Consider the following 11,676-nt stretch of genomic DNA (forward strand, 5'->3'; position numbering starts at 1 on the left):
TGTATTACATACCAGTCGGTCCCCCTTCATAGGATGCATGGTATTGCATTTGGTGCTAGGTTACTTCATACTTCGCCAATCGCCCCTACAGCAATCAGGGGGCGTAGTGACGGGAACGGTACCCCTGTGCCCCCCTAGACCCTGGGGTACCTGGGGGTTTCATTTAAAATCCATTTCAGTCTCTTAGAGCAAGATGATTTTGACGCAAAGTTTTATTAAGCTTTCTATAATACTGTCTCCAATGTAATCTACAGTGGCACAACTAGGGGGGGGGGGGCAAACCGAGTTTGACCCCCCTTAGCATATTTCGACGAAGGAAAGAAAACTTGTTGAAGGGTGAAGGGATATTGGTTGAAGGGTGAAGAGAAGGAATACTGGTTGAAGGATGAAGGGAAGGATTATTGGTTGAAGGATGGAGAAAAGGAATATGTTGAAGGGACAGAAAATTGGTTGAAGGGTGAAGGAATATTTCTTCATGATGAATAACAAAAATTCTACACCAAAATAAAGAACATTAAACATTAAAATACCTTATTTAAATAGATTTATTTCGATTCTTTCAGCTGTTTAAATTCAAAAATTTATTACTGATTTAACTCATTAGTTTTAAATAATGCACAAATAATAGGTAAAGAATGTAAAAAAATAGTTCTAGAATAGGTAAGAATCCTTGGTAAATAATGAACATTAGACAACTTTAACATTGTTTTAGTTTCATTGACAAAGTATTTGTTGGTAGTTGAGGTTAAACCCTGTCTGAGGACTCCTATCCACTCCAGTACTCCCAGGTACTCCATCCTCCTAAACAGATGTATATTTGAGGACTCCTATCCTATCCACTCCAGTGCTCCCAGATACTCCAAGGCCCTCCTAAACATATGTATATTTGACGACTCATATCCACTCCACTACTCCCAGGTTCTCCATCCTCCTAAAAAGATGTAAATTTGAGGACTCCTTATCAGTTAAAGTACTCCCAGGTACTTATCCTCCTTAACAGGTATATTTAAGGCTCCTACCCACTCCAGTACTCCAAGGTACTCTATCCTCCTAACAGATATATATTTGAGGACTTCTATCCACTCCAGTGCTCCCAGGAACTCCATCCTCCTTAACAGATTTATATTTGAGGACTCCTGTCCATTTCCGTACTCCCATGGGTACTGCATCCTCCTAAACTGCAGATGTATATTTGAGGACTCCTATCCACTACAGCACTCCCATGGGTACTCCATATCCCTAAACAGATGTATATTTGAGGATTCCTGTCCATTTCAGTACTCCCATGGGTAATCACAGGTACTCCTAAACAGATGTATATTTGAGGACTTATATCCACTAGCACTCCAATTGGAGTACTCCATCCTCCTAAAGAGATATTAATCCAGCAATTGCGCAGCTTATACACAGGCACACCTCACTTATTAAGTTGATTTTTAAGCTACTAACTAATGAAAATACACGTTTTATTGGTCTCATGAGTCATGAATAGCAATGATATAGATATAAACGTTACAACACATTTTCAATTTGTAAAAGTTATTAAGTTCATTCAATGGTTTATTTTAATTGTCAAGTTTTGTAAACTTAAAATCTAAGGTTTTTCTTTGTTCAATAAGTCCTTTAGTTGTAAAGATCTAAAGTCATTAATCAATAGGTTTAAGTGGGTTTAGTATTTCACAGTTTTTCTCACCTTAGTTATTTCTTCAAAACTGTCTGTAAACACTCGAATCTAAAATTGGAATAAAAAACATCTACCAATATCAAATAACAACCCCCCTGATAAGATAAACCATTTTGTCAGGAAAATTATATTTGAGATTATATTCTTGCCACAAACTCTAGTTTTCTTATGTTTGTTGCCTTATGGTGCAAATCTTGCAAGGTTGCAAAAAAAATTAGAGTGAGCAGGATTTCTTTGCAGGAAAATACCATATATGTTAATTTTTATGGTTGTATACTATTTACATCAGATACAATTACATTAACACAATAGCAAATTTTGGGCTGAGAGCTAAAAAAAAGTGTATTTTAATTTGTTCCCATAATATTCATGTGCTTTTATACCATGGGAAACGTTTATTCCCAATAGCTTTAACTTTGCATTTATGTAATCCTTTAAAAAGTAATAGCAAATTATAGCAAATTTTAAAAACTGAAAATTGTATACCTGGAAGGGGTAAACTAAAGATTGTATACCTAGAACAGGTATACTGAAAATTGTATTCCTGGAACAGGTATACTGAAGATTGTATACCTGGAACGGGTACACTGAAGATTGTATACCTTGATCAAGAATACTTAAGATTGCATACCTGGAACGGGTATACTGAAGAGCATACTGAAGAGGGAGTTGCAGTAGCTGTTCCAGCTGTTGTAGGTGAACATGCCAGAACCTCTCCACAATACCTTAATCATAGAGTGTAAATTATAATATACAAAGGGCAAAACAAGAATATGATTGACAGACAAGAAAAACAAAAATAGTAGAACCTATCAATTGATTCAACATCATCAGTGCTTCCTACACATCTACCCTGAAATATAGAAAGCATTAACATCCTTTGAAAATTTATATTTTTTAAATACTGAATTAATATATAGCTTAATATGGGAGCTGGATCATACCTGGGGTATTTCAACGTAATCTCCAAATCCAGCATAAGTTGGCATAGTCGCAGCATCAGGGATGAATGTCCTAAAATCATGACAAAAACTTTTGATTCATTGTTGTGCTACAGAATGTCTTTTTTTTCAATAAAAAAGTAACTCATTAAAAATTAGATAAAATCGTGAAATTTAGCCAATAAACCAATCAATCAGTGAAAGTAATAATAAAATCACCTTCCACAGTCTAGATCATACTCTGACATTCCTTTGTTTCCAGTATCTCCATTATCTGCTGTTTGCAGGCTCATCTGGAAACTAGTTGAAGACCAACATATAGAGCAGTAACCACGCTCCCTTCTATTCAAAGTTTTAGTTATCATTTGTTCTTGGACTTGTTCAGAAGCTAGTCATGGATGAACAGTAACCATGCTAACTTCTCTTCGCATATGTTATCAGCAGTTGCAGTCTGAGCTGGTAACTAGTTGAAGGCCAATAGATAGATTAGTAAAAATTAAAAACCGGTAATTTAATTGAAGGCCAAAGAGCCAAATGACAAGCTTGTTTTATTAACCTGATGCAGGCGGTGTATTTCTGGTTGGTTAAGTGTGTCCCAGTGCCACCATTGTTAAATGACTTGATATTACCAGATGTTCCTTCAAAAGAGCATTGAATAATAATCTCACAATTTAAACCTGATCAGTCTAATTTCCGTTATAGTCTGATAACTGATACAATGTGTGTAAAAAGAGTTTTCAAAATTTAACATTGACTGTAAATTTTCAAATCTTTTTCTTTTAAAACATACTTTTTGGTTTCAAGGTTGAACACAAAGTTTAGAGTTAAGACTGTTTAAATGATTAAATTGTTTTTTTTTTTACATTTAATAGATATCAGGTATTGAGCAAATTTAGACAGTATTTTGCTGAAACCAACTTGGATCTTCACACAACTAAAATACCTGTGAAATACTGAAGACAATCAGACAATGGTTCTGAAGTGCAGGGTATCTGGGTCGTTCTTACACTAAAAATCAAATTCTTCAATAAAAATGGAGAAAAAAATTTATTTTGTACTAATTATTTTAAAAAGTTATCAGAAAGATTAATAAAAGATTGTGTTAAATTATTTGAACCGATTTACTTAATTTAATGATTAACAGTATTCCCTTTATGACCATCTGTTGGGTCTCTGCTCTTGTAGGGGGGACAAATCAGAAACACTGAAATATGATACTTACACTAAATTTCTTTCAATTGTTGATTCTCCTAGATTAACTGATATAGTAGCACAACCACCTCTTAAACTGGTGTACATGTGCTGTCCTGAAATATGGAATACCATTGAAGAAAACCTGCCATATTTGACCTCTACAAAACTCCCCATGGGATTGGAATTAAATATTTGACAGTCTCCCCTCAGCCATAGATTGGATGATTATACCCTTCACTTATGAAAGTGAGAGCTGCGTTTTAGCATAGGAACCTTTGATAGAATCTCTTAAACATCTGTTCAACTCTTAGAAACTGAAGTTGAATTTATGATTTAGATTCTAGGAATTAAATGCACCTGTATTAGTTCCACAAATGGCAGGAGGTGAAGGTCCTTCAGCAGCTTTTACAATAAAAGTATCCTCGATACATTCACCAATAACTTGAAACCAAAAACAATGTAGGAAATAAAAGTATAAAAGTATTCATAATTATATATGTTAGAAAAAATTTACTTGAATGGAGTGTTTTAACAGCTGTATCTGCCACATCAGCTGCAGTATCCTGACAATTAAACAGTTTTTAAATATTGAAATAAATGAGATCTGGCTGATTTTACCTCCAATGGTCCAGCAAGGGTAAAATCCTCAAAGTCTAGTCTGAGCCTGCAAACGTTGCTGTCAAGTGGGCAAATGGTAATCTTACAGAAACTGATACACCCATGAACTACTTAACTGGACAAATAGTCATCTTGCATGGAAACTAAGAAGGATTAGAAATAGACTACTTCACTCCTGAAATGACTGGACAAATAGTCATCTTACAGAAACTGATAAAGTGTGTGCTTGTAAACTTCTAAACTCCCTTCATGACTGGACAAATAGTAATCTTACAGAAACTGATAAAGTGTGTGCATGTAAACTTCTAAACTCCTTTCATGACTGGACAAATAGTAATCTTACAGAAACTGATAAAGTGTGTGCATGTAAACTTCTAAACTCCCTTCAAGACTGGACAAATAGTAATCTTGCAGAAAATGATAAACCTTTAAACTTTGCAGCTCCTAATATGTGGCTTGATAAAATATAAGTAACTTGCAGAAATTAATAAACATAGAAACTTCTGAACTCTTCAAGTACAGAAAACAATTACATGATGAACAATTATTAATTCTAGTTTCTACTATACTCATGAAGTTTTATAGAGTTTTATAGATTTGACACAATAAAAAACATGAGTGACATATTGGTTAAAGAGTAGTTTCCCTGTCTGAAATTGAAGAGTTAAAGTTGAAGTAGGTTAGATTCTGATTTATCTGAGAACCACAGGACTTCTCCACGATACAACACACTCCAAACCCTTAAACATCTTCATTACAAGCACATTCAGCGCATGGCAACATTTGTTCACACCTTTTTGAAAATAAGTTAAAGGGACTGTAAACATATAATTAACTGACCCTTTATTTAAAGGGACTCATAAAGAATTAACAACAAATCCTGTGATATTAGACATGGGCCCCAACGGGTGCTGAGCCCCCTCGGACAAATTCCTGTATATGCCCCTGTTCCTAATGGTGTAGTGCATGTTTTACTTATGAACGTTTGGTCAAAATCATGCCTACTATCCCTTTAATAAAGTTAAGTAAATAAAACCCTCACCCATGGCGCAGTCCCCAGATGCTCTTCCACCTTTCTTCTCACATTCAGAGCTATTCAAATATTAAAACTCAAACAAATATAAATTAATATTTAATCAGTTTTTATTCAAGAGATTTGAATGAAATTTTTTTTAATCCTAAACTCTAATTTCAGTAATATTCCGTGAAAAAAGAATGAATTCTATGTGAAATGATCGCATATACATGAAAATCTACAAAAATATCGAAATCAAGCGCCTGCATAGAGTGCACACAGTTGCAAGCTCTCACGAAAATATTTATTAGAATTTTGCCAATTACTTCATAAAAACTAAAAAGTATAAGTTAGTTTATGACTTATGAGGTGAAATCAAATTCCAAGGAGTGGCAAGTCTTGAAAATTGGTGCAATTTTTACAGCAGTCTCAAACTAATTTATAGATGAGATTAGAAAGCGTGAAGTTTTAGTTTAGGTTTTGAAGACATACTAATTTTAGAAAAGTTCACACTTTAAACTTAAATGGTTATAGTGTTGGGGAGGGGCGAGGGTCATACGCAATTAAAGCAATTAATTTATTGCCACAAACTCTGATGTGTTTTACCCCTCATCTTTGCAAGCCAAAGTCGTAGACCTTAGGTATTTAAAACAATGGTTTATGTTAGATCAAATAATCTAAGTTTGAAAAATCAAAAGCTTAAACCACAAATTAGAAAAAGAAATTTGAATTCCTTCGAAAGTTCGTAGAATTTTTTTTTTAAATAATAGGGTTAGGGTTAATTTCCTTTATTGGGCTTTGTTTTGGGAGCTATATATTCCCCCTTTGGAAAAAAAATCATTGTTTTCTGTTTCTTGGGTTTCCCGGTTATGATCCGTCTTTCATCCCTGAGGATCATTTGTATATCCTTATTTAACTCTCGTTGCCCCCATAGGGATTTTAACTTTGGGAACTATTTCCCCTTTGGAAAATAATACATTTCTCATTTTTATTGTTTCTCGGGTTTCCAGGTTTTGATCCGTCTCTGATCCTCGAGGATCATTTTTCTATGCTTATTTAACTCTTGTTGCCTCCGTAGGGGTTTTAACTTTAACTTTCTAATGACTAAATTAAAGTAATTAAGTCTTTGCGACACACTCTGATTTTCTAATCGCTATATCGTTGCAACCCAACTTCGTAGGCCTTAGATAACCAAAACTATGAATTTTGTTAAATCAAAATCAAAGGTTTACACGTACCATCAGGTAGTAAATATGTAGGGATTAGAAAATTTGAGTTCGTGGCCAAGAATCAATTCCTTTGTGTTATCTGAAATAAAGTTTTGTTGTTAACGAAATCTTAATATTGACCTTGTAAAGCAGATTCCATTCAGTCCGGATACCGCTTGACAGGGATCGTTGTGGAACTGCCAGCAGATTTGGTTTCAACATTTTTCAATTTAATTTATGAATTTAATCAAGAATTGAAATAAATTATTTTAAGTTCAACCTCATCTTACTGTTTATATTTTCCATTATTTGTGATTGTAAGTAATTTTTATAAAATAGTTTTTTCTTTTTTTCTTTTTAGTTTATCAAATTTTTTTCTTCTTAAAGATTTTATTTTAAATACATAATCCTTTTTTTTCTATTTTATTTTATTCTAAACTATTTTATTTGGATGTCTTTTTACTCCTTTTTGAGGGTTTTCTTCCGGTTTTCGCATTTCTATTTCTTTCCTTTTTCTCTCTTTTTTTACTATTTTGATCAATGAAACCTTCCTTGATAACTGTGAACAGATGAAGATTTGGTTTCTTGAAAACAATATTCTAAAAAAATAAAGATAATCATCAGCATTTCTAAGAATTCTGAAAAAGAAATTTACCACTTCAGATATTGATATATGATGTCCATGGCTACGAAAATATTTTATTAGTTACACAAATGCTTCTCATCTAACGAAGAAAAATTAAAAATATTTTCTATTTATTTCGTTAGAAAATTTTCAAGAATTTATCTTATTTCATCCTAGAGTTGGGATTTGATAAATAGCGAAAAGAATTATTTTAACTGCTTTTTAGCAATTGTTAATTTTGATATATAGCGTACAAGTTATTAAAAATATATACCAACACCATTTTAAATATATTTTATTTACCTTTTTCACCAGATTGCATTTCACATCCAGAATAGAGAACAGAACTGCAAATATATTTTAAATTTATCATCTTTATATATAAAGTAGTAATCTCTGTTTGTCTGTTTGGGTGGATGTCCGTTTGTTAGGAAACTCGGTAGAACCACGGTAATATTCTTAGCTTGGTTCTAAGTTGACTTTTACTATAGATGAATTTAGTTTCCAGTCAAGGTTGGGTTCCCAAGCTAGTTATATATATAAAGTAGTAATCGACATTTGTTTGTTTGTATATCCGATCATAACTCCTTAAAATCTTTACCAGTTTGCCTCAAATTTTTTTTGGGGAACTCGGCAAAAACACGGGAAAGTTCTTTGCTTGACTTAAAATTCTAAAATTCTATAGGTTGACTTTTTATAAGAAATAAGTTTCCAAGCAAAGCTGGGTTCCCAACCTTAATATTATTTCCAGTCATAACTTTACACAATGTTTTAAAATACAGGATGTTAAAACCGGAAAGAAATATTTAATGTAAACAACAGGGGCGTGCTTCCGAGGGTTTCTCATAGAAGGTTTAATTTCAGTCCAAAAAATGTTATATTGTTCACACACCTACTAGATTTGGTGAACCCGGCCTCAACACCTGCTAACCAACTGATGGAAAATTAGTAAACTAGCTACAGTACTTTGCATTGACCGTGAAATAAAAATACTTTAAAAATTCGAATTTTGAAAAATAAAAATTAGATTTTTTGCCAATTTTACTTCCAGGGGACCCAGGGGTTTTCTCAAAAAATGACAGCCAATTTGGTACAGCTTTTTGGCCAGCTATAACTAATATTGTGAACCCTATCCCATAATCTACTCTGTTGTAAGGTCGTCTCTGACAAATTGTACCTCCGTTAGACCCTCCGTTCATTTTCCAAACCAAGCATTTTCAGTTCTCCGCATAAAGTAAACAAAACCCGCATGTAGTTAATAAAACTCAAAAGGTCACTAAAAGAAACAATTTTAAACATAATTCCAGTGAATCATTTTGCAAACAAACAGTGAAATTCCTTTAACCAAATAAATATTTATTTCAGAAAATTAAATTGCTTTAGACTACAATTCAAACAACTATTCCCATGCCATGCAACACTAGATCGTAAGTTCCTTATGTTTAATTCACTACAGTACCTTTTTAAACCTTTATTTTCCGATTCACAACAGTACCTTTTAGACCTTTTATTGTCGATTCACAACAGTAATGAAATATGATCTACAAAACCTACAAAACCTAGAGTTTCCAAAACCTGCAAAACCTACAAAACCTAGAGTTTCCAAAACCTGCAAAACCTACAAAACCTAGAGTTTCCAAAACCTGCAAAACCTACAAAACCTAGTGTTTCCAAAACCTACAAAACCTACAAAACCTAGAGTTTCCAAAACCTACAAAACCTAGTGTTTCCAAAACCTGCAAAACCTACAAAACCTAGAGTTTCCAAAACCTGCAAAACCTACAAAACCTAGAGTTTCCAAAACTACAAAACCTAGTGTTTCCAATACCTTTTAAGCCTTTGTCCAATTCTCAATGGTACATGTTTCTAAACCAATTGATAATTTCACACAACTGTTTAATCTTTATTAACAATCATTATTTATACACATGTACGTCAATAACAATTTGTATTTTGTTGTAGGAAACCTCGTTACTGAAATATATTTTTTTCAACAAGAAGTTCTCGTCTATGCGTGCATTAAGAGTATTTTATCCACCCTGTTCGCCTTTGGATTTGTCATCCTTCGAGTTGCATTTCCTCTGCTCCATTTCCATCGCCCATTTCGAGCCATATTCCTTTTGATAGGTTTACAAATATATATGAACGAAATTTCGAAAAGCTTTATTTCATATTGAAAAATATAAAAAGTTGTAGATTAACTTTTCATTCATTTTGATAAGAAGTGTATTTGCAGTTTTTAAATCGCCGTTTCTTCCCTTGGGGTTTTTCGCTTTTATCAACATTTTAAAGAAAATACTATGAATCTAACTTGGGAACCCAACTTTGTCTGAAGTTTTCGTTATAAAAATCGACCAACAAAAAATCGACCAACTCAACATTGAACTTTCAAACCATTACCGAGGTTCTACTGAGTTCTCCCAATCAAACTCAGTGCAGGGGGTCGAGTTTGAGTTATGATCGGACATCCAACAAACAAACAGATATATACAGACTCTAGATATATAAATATATTTTTATAATAAATAACTTATTCTATAGATTTTCCCAATTTCATGATAAACACTTATTTAATTCCCAAAGTGAACCTTGTAAAATATCAAAATTTGATAAATTATATAAAAAAGTTTTCCAGTTTATCATTCTCCTGTAAGCAAATGTTCAACTTTACAGCTCCATCCATCCATCAAATTGTTTCACCATGGATCAACAATAATATCATGACTTGAACTCTTAGGGATTAAAGGGACTGTAAGCGTAATTTAAAGTGACAATTTGATGCAAAAAAGTAAGGCATGATTCACAACGGTACCCTTAAAAGCTTTGTCTGATCAAGTATAAATTATATTTCAATATTTATAATTTTTAAGACTAAAACGATCGTTCTTTAACGGGAAAAACCGGAACGGAACGAACGATTAAAAAAAAGTCGAAACAATCCCTGAATTTTAAAAGGAACTGAATTCATACTCTCCCCCCGAAATTATAATTTTGTATCCATATTATCTTTGCAACCTGCTGATCTGTTAAATCAATTCGTCAAACATTAAAATACCAAAGGCCTACAGTATCTGGTTGCAACGATAAAAGCATTAAAAATTAGAGAAGCATTTAAAAAAAGAGTTTGAGACAAGTGGTGAGTTCGTTTTTTATTATTTTACCTAGAATTGTAATTTTAACAAGCATCCTTCACCTCTGAAGGATCGTATCTAACTAAAGAGAAAATCTTATTTAGATATATTTGAAATTAAATATGTTAAAATTAAATGGTCTTAAAAGTATGGAAGGATATTTAGGTAATTTGACGAAGAGATTTAAAAATCTTAAATAGAATTTTGAATGTTCTAAGGTACAAAATGTCAACATTTCAGTGTTTTGAGTTTGCAAATTCAATAACTTGATCAATTCTACAGTGTTTGTTATTAATATTTCCCTTTTTAACAAAGGAATCTTGTAAAGTGAATATCGAGATCAATACCTGATCTCGATGTTTTGCAATTTAATTAAACCTTTTTTTAAATATCCCACGTGGTACTTGTTCCCTGCATGGATTTCTGAAATGAAGAGATTAAGCATTGATCCTTTAATTAAAAGTGCACACAGACGATATCGAGATCAAGAAGATCGGTATTATAAGTTTCCAAGATACAAAAGTTCCTAGTTCTGGTAAAACTTTAAGTTTCTAAAGTTTACAGATTGATTTCAAGTTTTCAACAGATTAACTTGAACAGCTTAAGTTTATAAACTACAGATTAAAATCTTATTATTATGAAAAACACTATGAAACTCCGGAAAAATATCAAAATATGACAGTTTCTTTCTTCTTTCTTCTCCGACTTTGAGTGATTTCAAGAAGATATAAGTTTTAACCATCGAGATATTAGTATATCCTGGTTTTTAAGTACCCCAGCAGAGATAGGGTTAACACATAAATAATGAAGAATGTTTTTATTGTAAAAAAGAGTATGATTATTTCTGGTTTCCCTTATTTTTTTCTCACTTATTTCACAAACTTTTACTAAATCTTTCGACGGATAAATAAGTCCACCTCGAAAAGCTGTTCTTTGCTTAGATTCTCTCTAATTTTGGCATGAATGGTCATGCCTTGCGACCTGTAATGAGTTGTTCACACAACCCATTTTAAATATAGAGGGAACTGCACCATTTCTGAGTATTTTGCTATCTTTGTTTCTATAACAATTTTTGTCAAAATGTTTACTGCATATAAAACTTGGGTGTTTTGTCTCCCATCTAACTTGTTCTATCCACTCTTTTCGTATGTTATGAAAAATTTCTGAACCCGAAACATCGTTGTTTACAAAATTTTTGACACTACAATATCTCATTGTTGAAAAATATTAAAATTAACTCAGTCATAAGGAAACATTTTT

At 32.7% G+C, this 11,676-nt stretch overlaps 1 protein-coding gene across 2 annotated transcripts; it reads right to left on the bottom strand.

Moving 5' to 3' along the window:
- Positions 1-582: 582 nt before the first annotated feature.
- LOC111694750 (uncharacterized) lies at positions 583-10,841 on the bottom strand. 2 transcript variants are annotated; one of them, XM_023463753.1, is made up of 19 exons: positions 10,795-10,841; positions 10,447-10,498; positions 7,589-7,632; positions 7,212-7,259; positions 6,802-6,857; positions 5,480-5,529; positions 5,084-5,177; positions 4,438-4,528; positions 4,334-4,382; positions 4,177-4,260; positions 3,848-3,932; positions 3,569-3,633; positions 3,182-3,263; positions 2,845-2,967; positions 2,629-2,698; positions 2,494-2,537; positions 2,316-2,409; positions 1,694-1,732; positions 583-801 (listed from the first exon to the last, which is right to left on the bottom strand). In XM_023463753.1, exons 2-19 carry the CDS (start codon positions 10,469-10,471, stop codon positions 715-717), a joined length of 1,230 nt encoding a protein of 409 aa, XP_023319521.1. In that variant the 5' UTR covers positions 10,472-10,498; positions 10,795-10,841; the 3' UTR covers positions 583-714. The 2 variants fall into 2 exon arrangements, with proteins under 2 accessions (XP_023319521.1, XP_023319522.1); XM_023463754.1 differs by lacking the exon at positions 583-801 and adding an exon at positions 1,324-1,368.
- Positions 10,842-11,676: the final 835 nt, after the last annotated feature.

Source organism: Eurytemora carolleeae, unplaced genomic scaffold (assembly GCF_000591075.1).
Source record: "Eurytemora carolleeae unplaced genomic scaffold, Eaff_2.0 scaffold9, whole genome shotgun sequence".
Taxonomy (NCBI): Eukaryota; Metazoa; Arthropoda; class Copepoda; order Calanoida; family Temoridae; genus Eurytemora; species Eurytemora carolleeae.

Coding starts and splice junctions, on each gene's coding strand:
- LOC111694750 (XM_023463753.1), bottom strand. CDS start 10,471: ATGCTTGTTAAAATTACAATTCTAG. Junction 2,699..2,844: donor TATGATCTAGACTGTGGAAG/GTGATTTTATTA, acceptor TCATGATTTTAG/GACATTCATCCCTGATGCTG. Junction 1,733..2,315: donor CTTCAGTATACCCGTTCCAG/GTATGCAATCTT, acceptor TTCCAATTTTAG/ATTCGAGTGTTTACAGACAG.